This window comes from Pelodiscus sinensis, chromosome 2, assembly GCF_049634645.1.
Source record: "Pelodiscus sinensis isolate JC-2024 chromosome 2, ASM4963464v1, whole genome shotgun sequence".
NCBI classification, from domain to species: domain Eukaryota; kingdom Metazoa; phylum Chordata; order Testudines; family Trionychidae; genus Pelodiscus; species Pelodiscus sinensis.
The window spans coordinates 84,501,056-84,527,119 of NC_134712.1; the positions used below are offsets into that span (position 1 = coordinate 84,501,056).

The 26,064-nt window shown below is 39.7% G+C and overlaps 1 protein-coding gene across 11 annotated transcripts in view; it reads left to right on the plus strand.

Annotated features, from left to right (window-relative positions):
- The window catches only part of PTPRM (protein tyrosine phosphatase receptor type M), a 690,600-nt gene that overhangs the window by 625,962 nt on the left and 38,574 nt on the right, over positions 1-26,064 (plus strand). For all 11 annotated transcript variants that reach the window (XM_075920958.1, XM_075920953.1, XM_075920954.1 and 8 more), the window contains one exon: positions 19,748-19,845. In XM_075920958.1, the coding sequence (XP_075777073.1) occupies positions 19,748-19,845 (98 nt within the window). The remainder of the gene's footprint in view (positions 1-19,747; positions 19,846-26,064) is intronic.

The window sequence follows — 26,064 nt, forward strand, 5'->3', positions numbered from 1 at the left end:
TGTTAGTATAGTTCTACAGCATGGTTCACTGACATTCCCATTGGGGAGCAAGTAGTTTTTCAAGCATCTTGTGCCTGCACCTAATACCAGTTTTGAGTTGCATGCATACTAAGTTCCATGCGCATGTACAACTCTGGCTTCTACACACTCACCATTGGCCAAATTTCCACCAGTCTGCCAGCATTGGCATTTACTTTAGTACAAATGAAAGACTATTCTTGATGTATAATAGAGCACCTTTTCCCTTGTCTGTCATTCCTGAGCAAATTATATCCCGCTATATCAATATTCCAGTCATGAGTTATCCCACCAAGTCTGATATAATTGAACTTAGGGGCTAATACTTCACGAACTTCCTGTTTATTTTGTAACTGTCCTTACATTTGTATATAGACATCTATGATGTTGAGCTATTTCTCCCACTATTTTCTCATTTGATGTTCCTCTGCCCCTATTGTAATTTTCTATTTCCTCTTCCCCTCAGGGCCCTGAAGTAAAGGCTACAAAATGAACTGGGCATATCTTATTGTTTGTCCCAATCTGATGCTTAGGTGTACCTACAGAAACCAGCAGTGCCTTTCTCCAGCTCAGTATGTGTGGTCAGGATGCATTATTAACTTGGGAGTTAAGTAGCCAGGGAATCCATCCCTAGGTAGATCCACAAACTGTAGCCCTTCCCAAATACATCGGCCCAAGAGGCTGCAAGCGCCCGTATAAAATGAGGATAATAATACTTCTATGATCACCTTTTAGCAATATTATGAAGACTTAAAAATCTTTATTAATAGTGCTTTGTAGTAAGGAAGTGAACATTTAACCAGTTAAGCGGTGGGGGCTGAAGCAGCTCCCTGCCTCCCCCGTGCCCCAACCATCTGGAGCAGCCCTTGTCCATGGTGGGCTCAGATGCATCACAGGCAGAGGCTGCTCTGACCAGACTGAAGCAGCCCCAATCAAGTTAAACATCACTTTTAACCGGTTAACCAATTAAACACGATTTTACATCCCTACTTTGAAGATGTGAATAAGCTACAAAAGAGCTAAGTATTAATAATTAATTATATATTTTGGGGGGATGAGTTTCATGGCCTCAGGCATGCTGCTTCTTTTATGTGATTGATGGTTTTCAGCTCATGTGATATTGATGCAGTACAGTTATTGAAAACAAAAGCAAACTGTCCTGTAAAGAGAAATATGAAATTGGAGGAGTGTATATATATCCTGGCAATTTTTATAGATCCCTGATTCAACATCAACATGTTGGCTTTATTTCTCTGTTGTGATGCCAACCTGGAATACTGAATAGTGATAGAAATGTAGCCGTGTTAGTCTGGGGTAGTTGAAGCAAAATGCAGGACAATGTAGCACTTTAAAGACTAACAAGATGGTTTATTAGATGATGAGCTTTCGTGGGCCAGACCCACTTCCTCAGATCAAATAGTGGAAGAAAATAGTCACAACCATATATACCAAAGGATACAATTAAAAAAAATGAACAAATATGAAAAGGACAAATCACATTGCAGAACAGGAGGGGGATGCGGGGGGGGGGGAGGAAGGAAGATAAGTGTCTGTGAATTGATATTAGAGGTAGGGAGAGTGGGATGTTTGTGAGTTAATGGTATTAGAGGTGATAATTGGGGAAACTGTCTTGGTAATGGGTGAGATAGTTCAAATGTTTGTTAAGTCCTTGTTGGAAAGTGTCGAATTTTAACATGAATGACAGTTCAGAGGATTCCCTTTCAAGTGCAGATGTAAAAGGTCTTTGTAGCAGAATGCAGGTGATTAAGTCATTGAGAGAGTGTCCTTTCTGGTTAAAATGGCAAGAAACTGTTTTTTCTTTGTGATCTTGTCTGATATCTGTTTTGTGGGCATTAATCCTTTGGCGAAGTGTCTGAGATGTTTGTCCAATGTACATAGCAGACGGACACTTTCGGCACATGATAGCATAGATTATATTTCTGGATGCGCAGGAATATGTTTTCTTGATCTTATAACTCACTTGGTTAGGTCCAATAATGGTATCAGCAGAATGAATATGTGGACAAAGCTGGCAACGGGGTTTGTTGCAAGGGAAGGTACCAGGGTTGGTATTAGTGTGGTATGTCCTGTGGTGGTTTGTAAGAATCATCTTGAGGTTAGGTGGTTGTCTATAGGAGACTATGGGTCTGTCTCCCAGAGCCTCTTTGAGTATGGTATCCTGTTCCAATATAGGCTGTAGTTTATTGATAATGTGTTGGACAGGTTTAAGTTGGGGGTTGTAGGTGATGACAAGTGGTGTTCTATTGTTGGTTTTCTTCGGTCTGTCTTGAAGTAGATGGTTTCTAGGTATTCGTCTGGCTCTTTCAATTTGCTTTTTTATTTCTCTGGGTGGGTAGTTGAGATTTATAAATGCTTGGTAGAGATCCTGAAGCTTCTGGTCTCTGTCATTGGGATTAGAGCAGATGCGGTTGTATCGAAGGGCTTGGCTATAGACGATGGATCGTGTGGTGTGTTCTGGATAGGAGCTGGATGCATGTAGGTAACTGTATGAGTCGGTGGGTTTTCTGTAGAGAGTGGTGTCTAATTTTCCATTGTTTATTTGTACGGTGGTGTCCAGGAAGTGGATCTCTCGTGTAGAATGGTCCAGGCTGAGGTTGATGGTGGGGTGTAGGTTGTTGAAATCTCTGTGGAATATCTCCAGTGTTTCTTGGCCGTGCGTCCAGATCATAAAGATGTCATCGATGTACCGTAGGTAGAGGAGGGGTGAAAGGGGACGGGAGTTGAGGAAATGTTGTTCTAGGTCAGCCATAAAGATGTTGGCATACTGTGGGGCCATGCATGTACCCATGGCTGTGCCGCTGATCTGGAGGTATAAGTTGTTCTCAAACTGGAAATAATTGTGGGTGAGAACAAAGTTACATAGGTCTGCTATCAGGTTGGCAGTAGTGTCCTCTGGGATAGTGTTTCTAATTGCTTGTAATCCGTCTTCATGTGGGATGTTGGTATATAGAGCTTCTACATCCGTGGTGGCAAGGATGGTATTATTGGGGAGGTTATCGATGTTTTGTAGTTTCCTTAGGAAGTCAGTAGTGTCTCGGAGATAGCTGGGGGTATTGGTTACGAAGGGTTTGAGAAGAGTGTCTACATAGCTGGATAGACCAGTAGTGAGCGTGCCAATACCAGAGATGATGGGACGTCCGGGGTGCCCAGGCTTATGGATCTTGGGAAGTAGATAGAACAATCCTGGTCGGGGGTCAGAAGGTGATTCTGTGAGGATTTGTTCCCGAGTAGCTGTGGGGAGGCTTTTAAGGAGACAGTGTAGTTTCTTTTGGTAGTCCAAGGTGGGATCAGAGGGGAGAGGTTTGTAAAATGGAATACTAAAGAAAGATTTTAACATATGAACTTGTGTCATGCCACAATTGTGTAGAGAAATACACAAGATCTAACTCTGATGACTACAAGGCAACAGCTTTGCAGCTGAAAGCAATATGATTGTTTTTTCATATCATTTATACAAAGGGAGATGATTCAAATCTCTGGGGAAAAAATTCATTGTTATAGAAACTAGAAAAACATCTTGTGAGAAGTAAAATATTTTAAAATGAGACTTTAGGCCAGTTTTTGCAGATAGACCATTTACTTTTATGACTTCCTGAAAATCTAGATAGTGAGCATGTTGGTCTTGCGAGTCAAGACTAAAATAAACTTTAAAAAAATAAAATGCTTGGCAGATTCTGCTCCTTGGTTCAGAAGCCTTTCAAATCCCTACCACACTAGCACATGTGCTGTAGAACCTCTTTTTTTTCCCTGAAAGATTTGTCTAGGAAACAAGTGAACAGGGTGTAAATTTGAGAATTTGTACTACTCTGGATGTGTCCATGATTTTTCTGTGTGTTTCATGAAAAACAACTGTCTGATTATTGGTTCCCAGCCTACCTGAAGAATGCTGCCCTACTTTGGGACTGATGAAGGAAAGTACAGGAAAACTCTTGGTGCAACACTACTAATGTGCAACACTACTTGGTGCAACACTACTACATTCAAGATGGGAAGGGACTGTCTAGGAAGGAGCATGGCGGAAAGGGATCTAGGGGTCATAGTGGACCACAAGTTGAATATGAGTCAACAGTGTGATGCTGTTGCAAAAAAAGCAAATATGATTTTAGGTTGTATCAACAGGTGTGTTGTAAGCAAAACTCGTGAAGTCATTCTGCCGCTCTACTCTGCACTAGTTAGGCCTCAGCTAGAGTACTGTGTCCAGTTCTGGGCGCCACATTTCAAGAAAGATGTGGAGAAATTGGAAAGGGTACAGAGAAGAGCGACAAGAATGATTAAAGGTTTAGAGAACATGACCTATGAAGCCAGGCTTCATGAACTGGGCTTGTTTAGTTTGGAAAAAAGAAGATTAAGGGGGGACATGATAGCGGTTTTCAAATATCTAAAAGGGTGTCACAAGGAGGAAGGAGAAAATTTGTTCCTCTTGGTTTCTGAGGACAGGACAAGGAGTAATGGGCTAAAAGTGCAGCAGGGGAGGTTTAGATTGGACATTAGGAAAAAATTCCTAACTGTCAGGGTGGTCAAATGTTGGAATAAATTGCCAAGGGAGGTGGTGGAATCTCCCTCTCTGGAGATATTTAAGAACAGGTTAGATAGACATCTCTCAGGGATGGTGTAGACGGAGCGTGGTCCTGCCTTGAGGGCAGGGGGCTGGACTCGATGACCTCTCGAGGTCCCTTCCAGTCCTATGATTCTATGATTCTATGAATGTGCCTACCAGTCATTGTGTGTTGGGACTAGGGTCTGCAACCTATGGCTCTAGAGCAGGGCTTCTCAACTTTTGGAAGCCCCGAGGGTCACAATGATACCCTCAGCACATGCCAAGGGCCGCAACTTAAGTTTGGCTCCATATACATGCAAATATATATGCTGATACCTTCTTTCACACTGACGGGCATGAAAACAAAGATTAAGGCAAGACTATACAACACACACAGGCCCCATTTAAGTCAGTTCTGCAGATATTAATAAAATGCAATATTTACCCCTGATTTCCACCTATGTGACAGCACTTTTAGTGAGCAATGACAGTCCAGAAATTTAACTACTAAAATGCATATCAATAGAAGACTATTATATTGACTACTTTTTTGTTTTGGTTCCCACCTGCAGGCCATGTGTTGAGCCCCACACAAACCCAAACCACAAACCCACAGGCCACATGTTGAGTAGCCATGCTCTAGAGCCAAATATGGCTCAGTATGGAACCAACTATGGCTCTTCTATCATTCCCAGAATACACACAACTTTTTAAATTAAAATGAAAAGTTAATTCAGAAATTTAAAAACGCATAATTACATGTGTCAAGGTGGTCTCTCTTTTTTTGTCTATTTCACCTTTAACTGTTCATTTTTACAACCATCCATGCTCTCCACTCTTTGAGAGTCGTGCATATTCTCTTTTTATTTGATTAGTTGAGAAATCTTTTAATCATCATACGTGATGGCGAACTCTCTGGCCCCCAATAGCAAAAATGGCGAAGAGAAAGAAATGCTGAGTACTGAAATTTTCAAAAGGAGAAGATAGACTTGTATGCATTTGTGGATAGATCTTTATCTCTACACTGTCTCATTTGTAGTGCAAGACGGTCCTCAAACAAAAAAATCAAATTTGGAATGGCAGTTCATGACAAAATATGCAGGATTTTCTACAAAATACCCTGAGGGTGGCATGCAAAAAAAAAAAAAAAAAAAAAGCCTGCCAGGAGCTGCAGAGAAAAATGAACATTGGGAAAAATAGCTTATTGGCACAGTCAAAAAAGGTGGGATCTTAAACTTTGCTGGTTTTGCGGGCTCATATAGCATTATTCTTGGCGTGGGGGTAAGCCTTTCACTGGCAGGGATTACGTGAAGAGATGCATGCTAAAAATTGGTCATGAAGTATCTGACAAGTTTCACATCAAGGACAAAACCTTACAGAAATTTCAAGACATGCCATTATCAGCAGAAACAATTCATAAAAGAGCTGTGAAAATGGCCCATCAATTCGACAAGGAACAAAGGCAAAATTTGAGTACAGCCACTTATTTTTGGTTGTCTCATCCAAAACAAACAACATATGTGATGTTAATCAGTTGGGTATACTGGGCCAATGTATTTGTGGAAATGCTGTACACAAAGAAATGATTGAGCTATTACCAATGAAAAATCAAATGGGGTGAAGACATTCTTAAAATTGTGATGAATTTTGTAAACAAGAAAGAAATACAGTTGGATAATCTTGTGTTTGTGTTTACGGATGGTGCACTTAGTATGGTCACCCAATACTGGGGCTTCCTTACTCTTTTATCAGACTAGCTGAACTGCCCACTTTTGAACTTTCATTGCATTGTGCATCAGAAGGCACTTTGTGTGCAATCTTGTGGGACTGAACTCAGAAATGTAATGGGACTGGTTGTTCACATTGTCAATTGGATTCTTGCCCGAGCCCTTAATCACCGTCAATTTCAGTCACTGCTCAAGGACGTAGATTCCAAATACCCCAACCTAATAATTCACAGCAATGTTCGCTGGTTATCTCATGGCAAAGTTTTGTCTTGTTTTGCTGCCTTCATTAAAGAGATTAAGTCATTTTTTGATATGACAGGTGTCAAACACCCCAAGCTTTCAGACTGTGACTGATAGCTCAAGTTTTACTATTTTGTCGACATTACTGGTTATATGAATGCCTTGAACCTTAAGCTACAAGGACAAGGATATACAGTCCTGACTCTGCATAATCATCATGTCCGTTATCAATAATATTAAGTTGTATATTTTCACACATGCAAACAGGCATTCTTATGCTGGCTCTTTGTTGACCACTTGTTCTGAATTTTGATGTGGTTTGACTCTTTGGTCTGAAAAGGTTACCAACCCCTGTGTTGGAGCATAGAAAGAAATAGAGAAAGACAACTTGTGCAGAAACCAGGAGTTCAAAACTGCTTCTCCACTGTGTTCTCTAGGACCCCTCTGAATCCTAATTTCCAGCCAGGCTTCAGCAGCCTGGCACTTGATGTGAGGATGCCATTGGTCACCTCATTTCCTGGAAAACAGAAGTTCATTGAATTCAAATCCAAAATGTATTTCCTTTTCCAACAACAAATATGAAGATTTTTATGAACCTGAGCCTAGGTCTTTGAAACCTGTCATCTTTTTTTTTTTTCAATACTACATATTTCTCTGGCAATTGCATTCTTTCCAAGTTATAACCACCAGCAGATACAGACATCAAAACACTGCTTTTATATAGTTAGGCTGATTGGATGGATGTTATATTTCTTGATGCGTCTGTATTATTTCTTCTGTGCAGTTGCATGTTGAGATAAAGGCTTTGTAGAGATTCCTTCTGCAGCTACTAAGTCTCATTATTGGACAGGTATGCTACTTAGACGCTGCTATCCAGGGTATACAATTAGAATGGTTCCCCTTAGTAAAATTCCTAGCACAAATTTAAGAAACAAGCCACCTCAACACATAATGCACAGATTTTGACTATATTCATTCACAGTGTGTTCTTTAAGGAAAAAAAAAGAAACCAATTAGGGATGTCAACAAGTAGTCAACTAAGCAATTAACCAATACACCTAAACTTATTGGTTAATCTTGTTGACTACTCACATTCTCCTCCCCCCGCTACCTCTGTATCAAAGTGGGAGAGGCAGGAGTTGGTGCCCCTCAGCACTGTGTCTGTAGTGCTTCCTTCCCCTTCCGCCACGCTGCTGCCTCAGTTGGAGGCAGCAGAGAGGGGAGGCTGCTATGAAACAGCCCCTCTCCGTGGGGAGCTTGGTCCTCCCATGGACTGCGGCTTCTGTCACCCTGCGCTGCTGCCTCTATGGGGGCTAGCAGCACAGGGTGGCAGGCAGCTGGTCTGTGGAGGGAGCTGGTTTTTAAACTGGCTCCCTTCATGGACTGACTTCCCCCTGCCACCCAGTGCTCCTGTCTCTGATACAGAGGGAGCAGTGCAGGATGGCAGGAGCTCACCAGGAGTGGGGCCAGGAATGCACTGGCTGCTGGCCCCACCCCCCACACAGACTATCGATTAGTTGTGTAACCACAAAGATTTCATGCAGTTACACGACTATTCAATTACTCAATAGCTAACATCCCTGAAACCAAAGCCAGAATGAAATCATATGTTGAGTTTAAGTAATTATATAATTATTCCTCTCTCTCCCCCTCCCCCCAAAGCTTATGCTTGATTCAACCTGCTGAATAAGTTGAAACAAACTCAAAAAAAGAAAGAACAAAAGAGAAGAAAACTCACTGAATAATTTGCATTGCCCATTCCCCAGTGAACCCTTCACTGTTGGGGATGAAATGACCTTAAAGTTCACATCCATTGTTAATATTGCTTATTCTCCATTGCATGATGGTACTAATTTCCCAATCCTACACATCATTTACTTTATACTCTCCAGCTAGATACATGCTGTGTGCAGTAGCATCTTTACAAAATGAATTGCTTATCTTTCAGAATTATCTAGTTCTTAGATTTGACCATTTGGAATATGAGGATGATTAGTAATTACCCAGAAGACAAACAACACTTTTTCTGCTGTGAATTACTATAATCGAGTCAAATAGATTAGCAAGAGTCCAAGAAAGACTGAACATTTGTTATATGAATAAGTAAAGATTCTGTACTTATACTAGCCAGGATAAATGTGGAACAGTGTACATCAATTGCCAGATAAGGTCAGAAGCCAGAAACTTCCTTTCATGGTCTAATTCAGCACAACTGATGAGGTGTCTTATGTACAAAGCTTTTATGCCTTTACCTGATCCAGTATTGCCCACTGTCTGAGACAGCAGTTCTGTATTTGCTAGAGCGCAGATATTGTTGGCATTCCCTAGGTTCCCATAGTACTGTACTTCTGAGTAGTCAAAAGATATTACAGAGAACAGCAGTTTATTCTTTGGAAAAATCATATGACATTTCCATTCTTTTTATTTGATATAGAACAAATAGAGCTGGCATTGTCTTAAATAGCATCTGCCAAAAATGCACAAGAAAAAGCTGGCCCTTAATTTAATAATATATCAAAGTTCAGCTATGATTTTTGTGTGAACTTGATGGAAATATTAATGTTGGCCAGGGATAGCTGATATTGCCATAGATGGCGTGGGAATTGGCATATTATGAGTAAAACACATTATACCAAACCTAGTCTGATCACTCCACTGTCCTCCATTCTGTTGGCCTATGCTAAGAATGTAAACTCAGGGGGGCAGTCACACTCTTTTTATTTTAATGTGTGTACAGTGCTTAGCCCTGCAGATCTTCTAGACACTGCTGAGGTACAAACACAAATAATTAGTGAAGAGGAATTTATGCTATTCCTGCATCTGTTCATAAACCAGAGCTGGGCCAAATATAGGAAAATATATATGCTTTATTAAACTATATGGAGAGTGTGTGTGTGTACACACATACCTAATATTGTAAAGTGTGTGAATATTTTGGTTTATTTAAAGATTGAAGATTGTGACATTTTTGTATAATTTTTTCAGATATTATTCATTCACCTCTATTCTAAACCACTGGGAAATCAGAGTAGCTATTTATTTAAGTTAAAGATCCATTACAGGGTGAAGTGAAGATGAATGCATTCATTTAATGAACCACTGGTGCCACAGCTCATAGCTTCACTATGTTGTGGAAGGCATATTATGGATACCAATTCAGGGGTGGGCAATAATTTTTGATGGGGGGAGGCACTCCAAGATTTTGGAAAGTGATCAAGGATTGCACTCTTCCATTATATTAATGGAGGAGGTGCAGGATCTGAGATGGAGGATGGGTGCAGAAGGAAGCTTGGGGTAAGGGATTAGGGTGCAGGAGGGAGTGTGGGGGTTGAGAGGCAGTTTGGGTAAAAGAGGTAGTTGTGACCTGGGATACTGGACTGGGGTGCAGGGGTCTGAGCTATGACCTAGGACAGGAAGGGGTTGTGACCTGGGGTGCAGGGGTTTATGTTGTCTCCTAGGGCAGGGACTAGGGTGCAGGGGTATGGGATGTGACCTAGGGCAGAAGGATGTTGTGACCTAGGACAGGAGATTGGGGTAAAGGCCGGGGGCAGGATGTTGGGTTGGGACCTAGGGCTGGAGGGGGTTGGGACCTGGAGCAGAGGATTGGGGTGCAGGTTCTGGGAGGAAGTATGGGTGCAGGAGTGGGGCAGAGGGTTTAGATTATGTTGGGTAGGGAGAGCCAGGAGTGGGGGGCAGAGGGTTGAGGTGCTAGAGGCAGGGTCTGGCCAGGACACTTACCTGGGTGACTGCCGGCCAGCAGCCCAGAATGTCTCTGAGGCAGCCTTCCTGCCTGCCCTGCCCCCACACAGGCTGCAGAAGCCATGCGTGTATGAATAACTACAAATCTGAGAGGAGGGGGGCATGGTTTTTCAAACAGGCAGCTCCCATTGGCCAGAAACCAACCAATGGGATTGTGCTGAGGGCAGGAACACCTCATGAAGCCTTCTCCCCTCCTCTTTGGGGTCACAGTTGTGAAAGAGAAACAGCCTGGCAGCCGCTTTTCTGAACAGTGTGAGTTGGGCGAGGCAAGCAGGGAGCCTGCCTGGACTTCCTGCTGGTCCACGGGTCAGATCCAGTGGCTTGGCATGCCAGATCCAGCCCATGGGCTGTGTTTTGACCAGCTCTGGGCTAAGTCCTTTCGTGTTCTCACAGAGTTGGAGGAGAGGCAAAGAATTTGGAGAATCACTTGCCTCATTCTGTGTAAGCTCTAGTACAGAATCCCTGTATAGACACAGAAAGAGCTATGCGTTGGCTTGTGCCCCATGTCCAGATGAATTACAGTTAACATTTCCAAAAGTACCTAAATTGCTGGGGAGCCTTAATCTCACTGAAACTCAGTGGAATTTAGCCTCCTAATTAGTTTTTGAAATTTAATCCTGAGTCTAGTTCCCAAAGCCAATTAGCCAAAAAGGGTTCTTGCTAACTGGTTAGGAGTTCATGTGGTTTGTCTTCTGCTTGATAATCAGCAAAGTATTCTCCATAGTGCTTGAATGGCCATGTATGTATAATCTTGGTTTGTCTGGAAGCAGGTGGTTTTTTTTTGTTTTTTTGTTTTTGTTTGTTTTGGTTTTTTTTTCCAAAGAGAGTACACCAGACAATGTCTTACTGCACGGGCCAGGGCATCGATGTCAGATATTAAAATTACATTGAGTTTTCTTGAAACATCATGTTCATGAGATATAGTCAGATCTGTTTCTTATTAATAGTCCATATAAGATGTGCAAATCATGAAAAATTAATCTTAAAATTAAAAACATAATTAAATAGGTAATTCATCTGAATTAATCATCTACTGTGGAATTGTGGTATTACTGTTATTTTTAACGTTGTAAAATAGCAGCAGCATGTCATTTTTAAATGTCAAACAAAAAGAAACTGGAGACCAAATACAGTTAAACTTATGAGGGAGTTTGATTCATGAGAGAACATATTTTAATGCCTAGCTTCAAACTAGAAGTAATGAATCTGGAGAAAATCTGTTTGATTATGGTTTATGGCATGATGATTCAGTAAAATCTTAAGCACAAACTAGTACATATTAGCAAAGAAATAAAATCAATAAAAAAGGGAACCTTTCCTAAGCACTTTCTTTGCTGAAGCTGGAGGGAAGGAAGGGCTGGAGAGAGATTTCTTTAGTGTAAAGTTCTCAGAGACAGAGATTGTCATCTTTTCTGTTTATTCAGCACACTCATATTGTGGATAGCATTAAAAAATAATAAATGTGCCTTCCACAAATTCAACAATTAATAAGTAGCTTGTTAGCACTTAGTCATTACGTAAGGTCAAATTCTATCACATCCTTTGTAAGTACAGTTGGCCAACACTATATGAATTACCATACCAGATGACATCAGTCCTATTTGGGGGCTTATGTGGGACTTAAGAGGTGTATAGGCATTGTGCTGGCCCTCAGCACAGGATAATTTTACCTTTGGGGACTTCTTGGTTTCCTTAGTACATTCTTATGAGCTCTTTGGTAGTGTTTTTGAAAGTCCAGTTTATATCAATTGATTCTTCTTTATCACGGGTGTGCTCACATCCTTAAAACAGTTGTAACAGATTGGAAAGATTGCCTTATATGCAAGTTGATAACCACTGTGTGTAGCATGTTCTTCCTGGACTGTCCATCACAGTTTAATGATATATCATATCTCCAGTATGTGCAGAAGGAAAGGTGCAACAGTCCTCATGTAAATATAGCCTTATATAAAATGCTCCATCGAGTGGGTGCTCTGTGTGTTCGGGACAGGAATTCTTCAATGGGAGTATCTGTTGGGCAGTGCCTATGGCCTGTGCCACCTCCTGCTGCAAAGCGAGGGAGTAAGTGGTGATATGAACCAGCTACCTCTTCAAGTCCTCATCTACGGCTCACAGTCTGGGACAGAATCCTTCTGTGTCTGTATTCTCTACCTCTGCTTGATGTTTACCTGTAAATAATTATGAATATTTATTTCATTTTAGATCATTTGCTTAAGTCTAGTTTAGTTAGAGTTGTGGGGCAAGGGTTCCTTCCCCAACCTTTGTCTTCTTGATGCTGTAGCATCATACTCAGGGTTCTGAGCTTCAAACTTTGCCTTGCCTGAGTCTTTCCAGTGAGCGACCTTCATAACATTTGCCTTTGCTGGTTAGGGCAGGCACACATCTCCTTAAGTGTGGGATTTGCTGTCTGTTTCCCCCTTGCACAGTCAGGCTTAGGAGTTCTAGCTCTGTTAATATCTCAAAGATCTAGCTTAGATTGGATCCAAGGGCTTTCCCATTCTTCAGTTCTTTGCCAAGGACCTCCGAGTAGTACTCTGTCAGCACTGTTAGAACTCCTCGCCAAGCTGAATGACTCCTCCAGCCAGAAGCACAACAAGGATAAGGAGAAGAATTTGAGACCAGAGAAGTCTGCTCGTCATTTCTGAAATAGGAGAGAGTCTTTGCCCCTTCAGGTTTGAGCAAAGCTCCATGCCTTAGACAGGGTTTCACGTAGATCTTATGGTCAGCACTGATGGTACTGGGAGCTTCTCTTTCGCCAAAACTATCGTCTAGGTAGTGCAAAGATAGTAAGGAGTATGCTGCTTCCGTGCACTAAGGCCACCATCAGCCCTAACACCAAAGCCTCCAGCCAGCTCTTTTCCACTAAAACTGAAGAATGCTTTTTCCAGAAGCTCTGACAATCTACAAAGTTCCAGATTCCTCGATCCTGATAAAACCAGTGTTAGCATGGGACATCAAAAAGTCATCCTTCACAATCCATAACTGCAGCACTGCTATGACATCAGAACACTCTCCCTACCCCACCTCCAGCTGCACTACCCTCTGCAAATAATTACAGATAATTATCCGCTCAGATCACGGATTGGCAGAATATTAATAGTGTTGCATACTAAAGGTGCCACATACTGTGGAACTATCTTTACCGTAACCTTTTAACAGTTGAATTGTTCTGTTTTAAGGTTGCATCAAGGGAAAAAAATATTTCCTGCACTTTTAATTATATGATTTTGAATTTGTTATTTATTGTTCCACTAATTATTTTCATTGGTTTTCTATTAAATTGTTAAGACCCTTTGAATTTTACTTTTATTATTTCTTTTAGTTATTGTTTCCTTGCCATTGCTGGGAACTATTCAGCTTTGTTCTGTAGTCTTGAAACCAGAACTGTTAATTAGAAACACTGTAGAGTACATTAAAGTTACCCTCAAGGATCATATACGTTTAAAGAATGAGGGCTAAAGTTTGAGGGTCCCTGAGCAACATGCACTAGACATTGATGGTCGGTGCAAGGGATTGTTATTCTCTACTATGTCCATGAAGTAGGCAACCTCAGTGCTACAGCCAGTTTTCTTTAAGTGAAAGAGGGATGCTGCTCCACACCCACAGCAGGAACAATCAGAGGGGCCAAGGATACGGTCTGAGTCATCTCATCCCTTGTTCAGCCCCCACAGTGCCATCAAAGCTAAATGAAATCTTCTTAATCTCAGGACTCTTTCAGCACTGATAGCAATAATTTAATTCTGATAAGATGGGCACCAAATGTTATAGTGTGAACGTGCTATTATAATAGAGGCGAATGTTTTCGAAGTTAACATCAACCTTTTCTAAGTACATCAGAAGCAGGAAGCCTGCCAAACAATCCGTTCGACTGCTAGATGATGGAGATGATAAAGGAGCACTCAAGTAAGACAAGGACATTGCAGAGATGCTAAACTAATTCTTTGCATTGGTCTTCACCTCAGAGGCTGTGAGGGAGAGTCCTACACTTGAACCATTTTAGGTGACAAATCTTTGGAACTGTCCCAGGCTGGGGTATCTAAAGAGCAAGGTCTGGAGCAAATTGATAAATAAACAGCAGTATGTCACCAGGTTCAGACGGCATTCACTCAAGAGTTCTGAAGGAGGTCAAATAAGAAATTGAAGAACTAGAACTACTAGCTGGTATGTAACCATACCATGCTCCAGCGGTAATCCTGGTAATTACAGGCTGGTAAGCTTAACTGTGGTACAAGGCAAATTAATTGAAATTACAGTAAAGAACAGTGTTATCAGAGACATAAATGAACATGAGATATTAGGAAAGAGTGAACAGAGCTTTAATAAAGAGAAATTATGCCCCAATCTATTAGCGTTCCTTGAGGATATCAACAAACATGTGGACAAGGGTGATCCAGGGTGATAATATGACTTGGACTTTCAGAAACACTTTGACAAGATTTTCATCGAAGTCTTAAGTAGTATAAGGAATCATGGAATAAGAGGGAAAGTCTTAAATTAGTAACTGGTTAAACATTAGGAAACAAAGGGTAGGAGTAAAAGTTCAGTGTCCCCAAGATCTGTACTGTGATCAGTTCTGTGTAGCATATTAATAAATCATCTGGAAAAAGAAAGTAACAGTGAAGTGGCAAAGTTTGTAGATGATACAAAATTACTTACCACAGTTAAATCCAAAGCAGACTGTGAAGAGTCACAGACCTGGAGTACTGGGTAACAAAATGGCACAGATGAAATTTAAAGTTAATAAATGCGAAGAAATAATGCACCTTGGAAAATGTATTCCTAGCTATACATAAAAAACAATGGGGTCTGAATGAACTGTTACTGTTCAAGAAAGAGATCTTGGAGTCATCGTGGATAGTTCTCTGAAAACATCTGCTCAGGGCACGGGCAGATGACCGTTTTGCGGAGCCCCGGGCAGCATAATTCCGCGGGGCCCCCCTTTGCCACGGCACATGCGCAGCGGCGCCATGGCGCATGCACAGGGCTTTCTGAAGCGCAGGGCCCGGGGTGGCCGCCCCTTTCGCCCTGCCCTATATCCGCCCCTGGCTCAGGGTGAGGAAGTCAAAAAAGCTAACAGAATGCTAGAAATCATTAGGAAAGGGGCACATAAGACAAAGTATGTGCAGTTGTTGTTATCCAATCTCAAAAAAAAAAGATGCATTTGGAAAAAGTATAGAGAAAGGTAACAAAAATGATTAGGAGTACTGAACATCTTCCACAAAAGGAGCGATTGAAAAGACTGGGTCTTTTCAGCTCGGAAAATATATGAGTGAGGTGGGATATAATAGATGTCTATAAAATTATGAATGGTGTGGAGAAAATGAATAAGGTAATATCATTTATGCCTTCATATAAGACAATAAATTAGTATTATTAAATGAAATTAGTAAGCAGCAGATTTAAAATAAAGATAAGGAAGTACCTCTCCCTACAGTGGAACTCATTGCCAGAGAATGTTTTAAAGGCCAAAAATACCACTAGTTTAAAAAAAAGAATTAGATAAGTTCATGAAGAATAGGTCGATCAGTTGCTGTTAGTCAAGATGGCCTTTGCGCTTAAATATATGATTGCTAGAAGCTGGGACTGGAAGATGGGATGGATCACTTGATAAATTTCCCTGTTCTGTTCACTCCTTCTGAAGTATCTGGCACTGGGTCCACCCCAGTATGTCCGTTCTTATGATCTTATTGTTTATACTGTATCTTTTAATTTCTTATCTTTGAAAATAAAAAGCCACTAATATGAAATTCCAAATATGAACAGAAGCTGGGGAAATTTCTGATTCAGCTCAATCCTTATTTTTTTCAATTGAGGATTCCGGATGCAGTTGCCCTTCTTTTTTGTACCAAAATTGCATACTAACATCCTGTGAACTGTGTGGGGAACTAGGAATTCCAGACAGCATTACTCCATTTCAGAGCGCTCTTTCCTAAAAATCCAATATTTGAAAATCCCAAATCATTGCAATTTTATTCATATCTCTGTAGTAAGCTTTATGCAATGCTTCTGGTGCACACTGGCTACATTTGCTTTTTGTGTCCATGCAGTTTGATACCAGTTCACTTTTTGCTTCTCATTTCTTTCTGAACTTCAATATTCCACGTTCCAGGTCAGTTTATCTCTGACACTGTTCGCCTGACTCAGTTGAAAATATGAGGTATAGGAACTAGGCCATATAATACCAAGCAAGACAGAAGAAAGATTTGGAAAACAGTAAATCATCTGTTAGGGTTTAAACTTTTTTTTAGAACTCCATGATTTTTTACTTCATACTATATGTTTATCATTTTTCACTCTTACTGATAATACAGAAAATGGCAATTTTTCAATAAATTGTTTATATCTTTGTTTTCTTCACTACTTTATTTAAATGTTTATATTCTTACTTTCCTTTGCTTTTCACCTTTGGGTTGTATTGAGCAAGTGCTTCATTGCTGATTGTGTTCACATTACAGACCTTTTATATCAACTGCAATATTAGCTAATGTAATGAGCCAGAGGCTTAATGTTATATAGTATCTTCTCTTCAGACATTTATGACCACAAGGGGGCAACTGCTGTCAAATAACCTTATTGCCTATTCTGCAAACGTCTGTAAACTTGATGCTGATACCAGTTATAGACACTGTTTCTCCCCACCTCCATCATGAGTCTCTGGAATCAAATTGTGCAGCTTTGGTTGACAATGAATTCTATGCCCCTATATGGCCTCTAATGCTTTTCAGTTCTGTCTGGCGACAAGTGACAGAGTAATAATTTATTCAGGTGTCAGAAAATAATTTGAAAAATGTCAAGAAGAAAAGAAAAATAGGCTAAGAACGAATTACTTTCAAAGACTTTTAGCTATGTATTCCGTCCACTCCCTTGCAAGCAATGTCCTGAATCTGAAAGAAGTTTGGAGGCTGGTTGGGTGGATGGATGTAACTGGAAAACATTTTTTAAGAATAAGCTGGCTCTGCTCCTCCTCCAGACACTTTTAATTTTCGTTGTCTTACTATGACAGACAAGCCTGCGAAGAGCACACATTGCTGATATTGCAGAAGAGGACATTTTTTGGCATCACTCATTCTAGTGAGGCAACACTAAGCTCAGTGCAGCTGAAGAAAAGTGAATGCGGAAAACAAAGACAATGAATTGTGTTTGGAGGAAAGTTTGATCCTGTTAAATTCTTACTGATGCTATAGTTTTTATCATTAGCATTCTTCAACTTTTTTCAGCTTCATCTCCTGAGTCATCTTTATTCCACTTTCCCCCCCCCCCCTTAAGAACAGAAAATGAAAAAATTTCAAGAAACAACTGCATCTATTTTTTAGCTTGATTTGTGAGTTCAACATGTGAAATACAGATTTCTTCAAACCCGCAAGGACAGTGTCAGTCAGCACTTTGACTGACAAAATACTTCCACACTCAACAAGCCTGTTTCACTTGTTTCACGTGTTTCAAGCCCTCTCCTGCTGACAATGCAGTCCTCACACGTGCACTTGCTGTGGCGAAACCTTGTTGCTCACATGGGAGAGAGGTGTTAAGCACTCAAGAACAACAAAAGTTTTGTTGAGCAAGTGTAAGTGTAGAGACAGTCTTAGTTTTCCCACTGGAAAAAATTGCAAGGTCACTTTCCACCTCTCTAGCAATACAAAGCAACTTAGTATGCTTGGGATCAGTCCCATTATGTTCTTTTGTCTAAAAGGTTATATTGAATCATACATTTTATAAAAAGAAAAGAAAACCAAAAATTCACCCATAATGTGTATACTATCTGTGGAACATAAGAGAGCACAGCTCATTCTTGGATAAGATATACAAGGTCTTTATAAGGTAATATAATCAGCTTCAGGATTCCAAATGCTGAGGAATAATTTCAACATGTCATGCTTGAGAATACCATGTATTTCAAACATATCAGATGTACTGAATTTTAAATTAAACAATGGATTTGAGTTTTTAAGACACACCATCATCTTGGAATCTAGCACATTTCCAAAACTGAAGTAGGAGTAAATAGGCTCAGGTACAACACCTGCTTCAAGATTTTTGTGCTCTTACAATCGTATTTTCCTATCATTTTAAATGTTTTTTTCTCCTGTAATGTTATGTGAAACACCTACACAAGTGAAGGGAAGAACGACTGCCCCCAGGGAAAATAGTGGAACTGACTATACAACTATACACAAAGTGCTGTCAAATGCACAAAGCAGACACAGTGCAGAGAAGTAGGAAACACTTAAATAATTTTTGTGTACTAAAAAAATAATGATAGTGCTTTTAAATGTCACTTGTAAAATTAAGTTTTAAAAACATTTCATATAAAACTGGGTTTTTTAAGTTTATGTGGTCTTTTTTAAACATTGTACTTTAGCTAGTCACATCACCTTTGAGGCGCAATTAGCAGAATAGTATTTCAAATGCTGTAAAATTATTGTTTTATAAATATAATGTTCCAATTCTGACACTTTCCAAAACTGCCTCATAGTGTCATAACTTATCAACTGGCCGCAACCCTAGTTGAAAATTAAATAAATAAATCAAATGCTTTTTTAATACTTCAATCATGTAGCTTGCCTTTTTTTTTTTTAAGAAGGAAAGTGGATACATTTGTCTCTTACTGAATAGACTAATGGCACTGCAGTATAAAGGTTCAGTAGATGAATCACTGAGGGTACTAGGATTTTAGTAAATGACAATATTTTATAACTATTTATTCTCTTTGCCTTAAAGTGGTTTCAGATCCAAAAGTTGGGATGAATGCCATGTGTAACAGAAAAGGCGCAGAAGTAAATAAAATTAGTGATGTGGGCGTTCTAGCATTTTACATTTCTGCCATTACTATTTTCAATACTACAATGGATTGACTTTCCACTTTTAGCAGAATGCTGCAAGGCTTGAGTGTTAACAGTTTTGAATACTAAAGAACACTGATTTTTCAAGGCCATTCATCAGACTAAGTGCTGAAAAGTAGACTTTTGTGTCATGACAGGTATCTTTACCATTTCCCTCACTATTTTAAAAATTATATACTGCAGCCCAAAAAATTATAACTTCTGCTTCACTTCAGAAAGTACAGTTTAGGAATTGGGCTAATTTGATAGTGAACACCAGGAAAAATATTTGAAAGCAGAAAAAAGCAATAGAGTCCATTATGGCTCATTTTATTACATATACACTTTCCCCAGAAAGAGTAATGTTATCCATTTGTATAATGACACTTTCGGATATTATGGTGATAAATATCTAAACGTTAAAGAACTAACTTTCTTTCACAGCACTATTTCAGGGGAGAAAAAAAAACTTAAATGCTGGTGGTTGGCATAGTGAGAGAAATTCAACCTTAAATGAAAAATATGGCAATACTGATATGTATAGATAAAGTCTCTGAAAATTTCCTAAAAATAAGCTTTCAATCCAAAGACTTTCAGAAAGTAAACTTTTCTTTGATATATTATTCCAGGGCCTATGCAGGAGACGATATATGACTTTTGGAGAATGGTATGGCATGAAAACACAGCCAGCATAGTCATGGTAACAAATCTAGTGGAAGTAGGAAGGGTAAGTAACTTTTGTTCTTTAGATTATGAAAGACTTTTGAGGTGTTCAGTTTTGGATAGTAAATAACAGACCTAAAAGATATTGTACTGAAATTATAGCACATACAATATTTACTATTATTTAGCTAAAAGGTGTTTAATTCATTATTTTTAAAGTCATTTGAAGTCTTGGCTTTGATAATATTTGATAACATTTGGGCAACAGAGGCAAAGTTTTATAGCTTTAAGTGCATCCAATTATTAATACAGGTTGAACCTCTATTAACTGGGACTCTCAGGTCCGGCAACATCCATCGTCCGGCACACATGTAATAGGACCAGAGAGTCTTGATGGATTGCTGGTGGCCAGGAATCCTGTGGGGCATCAGTGAAACCCTTCTGATGCAAATTACATGGTCTTCTTTCAGATTAATTCTGGAACTGATTGTTCAAACGAGGGATTGAAACATTGAGTCTATATGGATTGCATTGAACTGTGCTGTGAAACATTAGTTGAAATCCACCTGTGGTTTTATTCCCCCTCTCTGAAAATGACTCCATTTCTTAACCATGAACTTATCAAATTGCATTGTCCGTTCTTAACTGAGTATCTGGGAGTGGCTCAGCAAAGATGATAATGCTTTAACCTGTGCACTGTAAATGGTAGAAAGAAAGAAAGAAAGAAAGAAAGAAAGAAAGAAAGAAAGAAAGAAAGAAAGAAAGAAAGAAAGAAAGAAAGAAAGAAAGAAAGAAAGAAAGAAAGAAAGAAAGAAAGAAAGAAAGAAAGAAAGAAAGAAAGAAAGAAAGAAAGAAAGAAAGAAAGAAAGGGCTTTCACGGACACAACTCACTTCTTCAAATGAGTGAAGCAAGAGGCACAGAAGGACACAGAAATGTTGGGGTTTCTGTGCCCCTCTGTGCCTCTTGCTCCACTCATCTGAAGAAGTTTGTTGTGTCCATGAAAGCTATGTTTTTGTTAGTCTCTAAGGTGCTACAGGACCACTTATTGTTTTAAGTTTAAGCCTGACACAGGAATTCCTCTGAGACTTGCACATGGAACAATTAGCTCACAAGTGCACTGAAATCAGAAAATAGAATCATTTTGCTGACCGGGCGGTCTTATTCAGGAATGTATTTATAAAGAAAATTGGTGTTAGCTACTTTACCTTTTTCCATACAGATTGCCTCTGAAGCAAGTGTCCTGGTAGAGCGGTCAGGTCCCTGTTTTTTTCTGGAAAGTGTGATCAAATAGGAGAACTGACAGTGGTTACTCTCAGCTACTGACTGGACACCCAAAGTCCAGTTACTGCAGGTCAGGGAGGTGGAGATGTGCCAGATCATCACCCATGCTACCCCTTACATAGCAGGGGATCCCTACACTGTGTCAGGCAGATGCAGCTCCTAGCCATGGCTCCAAAGTGAGTCCCTCCTCACCCAGGGATGGGAAGTGGGAGGAGGAGCAAATGTGGGATGGGGCCTTAGGAGGAGTGATGGAGTATGCCGCAAAGGAAGAGGTAGAATGAGAGAGATTCCTACACTCCTAATGGAGTGTCCATTTTTTTAATATTACAGTTTTGTAGGCAACCTATCTCCTTATCATGTCATTGTTGCTAATATGACTTTTAACAGACATTCAAAAGATCCACTCTCTTGTTTTTCCCCTACTGCGTGTCTCTGTGCTAGCATCAAATCTTAGGGAGACTTTTCTAAGGCAAGTCCAATAAGAGTTGGACACCTAACTCCCCAGTGCCCCATTGAAAATCCTAGCTGAATCAACAGAAGCATTGGCTACTCTAAGTCCAGCATTTTCATTAACTGCTGAAGAATGGGGAAATGGCACATATATTCTGGTGTGAGCTGAAATGGTTTTGATGCATGTTTTTAATTTCTTGGTAATGTGGTAGTTGACATTTTCTGCTGAAAAATGTTTGTCTTGCAGGGAGATCAATTTTTAGGTATTATGAATCAGATTGTCAGCTTTAGTCCCTTGTTTGCAAGTTCAGTTTTCCATTCTCAGTTTATTATACCTGTATGTTTTGTCCATAGTTAATTGTTAGTTTAAATCCTACTGTTTAGACATCTAGGTGCCTCACTCTACCCACAAGTCAGATACCAGTACTGTACTTAGACATCAAAATAATAGGTTTTGTCACTACAATTAACACCAAAAACACAGGTACCACTAATTGCAGAGGCAAAAAGAAAGTCTATGTTTGAGACCACTTTAAAAATCCTGTCCCCGAATCAAATATAGGCCTTGCCAATGTAACAGCCACACTTACATTCAGAGCAAAATTAAATAAATGTATTTGTTATAATAGTACACTCTTATATATGCTTCATTTGTTGGTGCTTTAGCTAGAAATCTCTCAAGAAGAGATAGTTTAAAGAGATTGTCCTATCCTCCACCGTAGGGCTTGTCTACATAAGGACACCCTGAACATTAAATCAAATTAACTGTGTGAATTTGAAGAAGATTAAACTGCATTCAATCACTGTGTATACAGTGTTATTCAGAAATAAAGTAACCTTCTAGAATCATAAGAGATGGAAGGAACCAGGACAGGTCATGAGATTCAGTCCCCTGTACTCAAGACAGGACCAAGCACCATCTTATATCATCCCTGACAGATGTTTGTCTATCCTGCCCTTAAAAATCCAATGATGGAGATTCCACAACCTACCTAGGCAATTTATTCCAGTGTTTAACCACCCTGACAGTCAAGAAGATTTTCCTCACATCCAACCTAAAACTCCCTTGCTGCAATTTAAGCTTGTTTCTGCTTGCCCTGTCATCAGAAGCTAAAGAGAATATTTTTTCTCTTTCCTCCTTGTAACAACATGTTAGATACTTGAAAGCTTTATCATGTCCCCTCAGTCTTCTCTTCTCCAGACTAATCAAAACCAATTATTTTGATATTCCCCTCATAGGTCAGGTTTTCTAGACCTTTCATCATTTTTGTTGCTCTTCTCTGGACCTTCTCCAATTTGTCCATATCTTTCCTGAAATGTGGTGAACCCTGGATAACTACTCTCTGGAACTGCTTGCCCAACCAGCTATTCCTTATAATTACTCCATCTAAATTGTATTCCCCTAGGTTGTTAATGAGAAGGTCTCATGAGAATTTCACAGGGGCTTAATGCAGTTCAACGGGCTCACTTCAAACTCACACCTTTAGTTTATTTATAGTTTATTTGTATCCATTTTGCTGGATGTCCCCTTGTGGGCAAACCATTAGAGGTAAAACAGTTTATTGTTATCTTAGGATCAAGGTTCTGAAACATCAACACAAGTGGACTATCAGTTTTGACCCACAGGAGAGAATGAAGATCTTGGTCAGAGCCTTTCAGTCCACACAGTACGTCCCCTCAGCAACTTCTGTCATAAGGAGTCCCTCCTGTTGTGTTTTTGCACAAGTAAGAGAAGAAATCGCAACAGCAGTGCCACCATGCACACTGCCTCATGTGAATCTCGTAGGGGTACAACAGTCCAGTGAGGACACAAGGTTGCAGATTGCAGAAATGTATATCCACTTGATAAGGAAAGTGGTAGTACTATTTTTAAAGAGGAATTAAAACCACATTTTAAGAACAGTGATATTATGACACACACAGAAATGTAGTTAATCACTCCTGGGCTTTTGCCTGTCATTGAACACTGACTCCATTCCCAAAATGGGATTGTCATCACCAAAGGAGTTAAATGACAAACATGCCATTTCTCTTTCCATACCTAGCAGAGAGGGCTGTGCTGCCTCGATTACTAATATTTTTAATGGGCACCGTCCTTGAATTGTCACCGTCATTTTCTGTTTTAACAATCGGTTAGATTCCTGCAGGGCAAATCCAGTAACCTTACCCGACTTTGAACTTTTATATTTTTGTCACAGTTCTAGTATTAGACTACAGATTTGCTTACAGACCTCTTGTACTATTTAAGTTGAAAAGCAACAAAAAATACCTTATATTTCAAGGTAAAATGAACACCTATTTAACATGTTAGTCACATAATGTGCATCATTCATGAATTAATCATTAAGGGAGTATATGTGTATTTGTTTACCAGGACTGGCTGGATAGTCAGTAAATCAGTCCTAGGCACTTGCTTTTTGCCCTGGAGCATTCTGCATCAGGGCTGTTTTAATTGCCAGTGGAGGAGCCACCATGAGGCTTTCCCTAATGCAAGCACCTGCTGCAGATGACTCATTCTCTCCATTCCCCTCCAGCAGGGTCTGGGTACATCTGCCAATACCTGTCATTATCTGAGGCACACTTGTCAAAACCATGCATCCCTTTAAGCTCTTGTACGTTCCAGCAAGGGACCCTTGTCAGTTTTTTTGGCATCTGCAGACTGCTGTGCACCTGGTATTTAAATGGCCCAGAAATGTGTTTTGATTGTTTTCCCTCTTTAATGAACCTACTTGAGGGACATTTAGCTCTTTATCTAGTAGTCTGTTACCAAGTCACTCACATTTACACTCAAAACTCACTTGTGTTTTTATACCAATCCATCTGCCAGAAGCCTTATCACAAAATCTGCAGAGCTCCCAAAGGAGATTTTTGCACTGGTAATTTAAGCTAATGATTTCTAAACATATTTAGTCAGATTTATGAAGACCTCATTAGAATGTGACTGTTTATTAAAAATCTAAATGGGGTCTCACAGTCATTTAGGGAAATCATTGTTGAGTTGTCATGTACAGTTCAATGGTAACAGGTGATGAAGTGGTTTGAAACAAAGAGAAGTTGAAGCAGACGTGAGAGCCTTGACCAAATAAAACACAAGTTCTCTAATAGCCTGGATCAAAAGTCTGTTTCTTTATTAGGTTGGTGTTGCCCAGTTTTTTCCATTTAAAATGAAGTTTTGCATAAAAATCACACCGCGTAAGAAATAAGAGGCAGATAGTTTTCCAAGCTGCCGACTAGAGGATAGAAAACAAAAACCAAGACCGCAAAAAAATGCTCCAGAGAGACAAAACTAAACAGTAGGCTAATCTGGGAGACCTTTACTTTTCTGCATATAATTGATATAACTACTAAATGGTTTAATGTGAATCAAGTTATTTTCTTAAATCAGATTTAGTTTAACATGGGGATTTTTCTTCAAGAAAATGGTGTGTTTATTAAAAAAAACGACATGGATGATTTGGCAAACACAGATAACAAATCATTATTGCCATTTCACAGAGACTGCGCATAGAGCCTGATCCACCCACTGAAGTCAGTGAGAGCCTTTACACTAACTTCGGTGGGAATCAGATCAGGCCATTATGTCAGAATCATATTGGCCAGAGTTCCCTTCCAATTCTTATTGGAGGTACGTATAGAATCTCACATCTTGAAGCATCACTTCCTTTCCAAAAGTTTGATGGTGAAGATGTGAAAGCTGGTGAGCTCTGCTCATTTAGCTATATCTGTTTCATGTAATCTCCTCCTTTGCACTCACTGAACTGTTACTGATGTTTTGTTGGGCATCTGGAATCCAGTTTGGCTTGTCACATCACTTCACATTAGATTCTTTCAGTAGTCACTCTTCACTCCCTTTTTTTGTGATGGAAGAGTTTAGAATTAAATAAATTATGAAAGCCACTGATGAAACCCAGCAGAAGCAGTTGATATATAAATTCACTGGTAGGCCTCATGTTTTTCTATCATTATTTTAGTAACAAAATATTTACCAACAGGTGGCAACAGAAATAATTATACAAAATAAAACCAAAGCAGAAGTATCATATTAGAAGCATAAGAATCAATTATAGGGTCACAGTTATTCTCGAGAGCTAAAAACAGCAAGTTCTGATAATATACACAAAAATTAGTTTTGAAGCAGGCACAGTTGCAATAATGTAACTTACCTGAGACAAATTCATAGAACAAGGAAACGAATAGTTAAGGCAGTAACAGTACATGCTCTATACACTTTCATGTACACCTTATCCTTATCATAGCAACTGTATACACCCGTCTATGCATTGTAACCTTAAATCTGCCCCTCTCCTGCACATATGACCACACTCCTTTATTGGGTTATTTTTTCCTCAACAGTAGTAGTCATGGTTGTTTAGAATGGCAGCTGGGGACACAGCAGTTTGGTGTTTCCAGAATGGCAATTCAAATGATGATGAAATGGCTGCCTTGTGAGCACAGGGTTAAGGTTGCATTACAAGATCTGTGTTTTGTGGAAATAGTGGGGTAAGGAGGAAGGAGTAGAGAGTATGTGCAATTAGGTGTCTTAACTTTTCA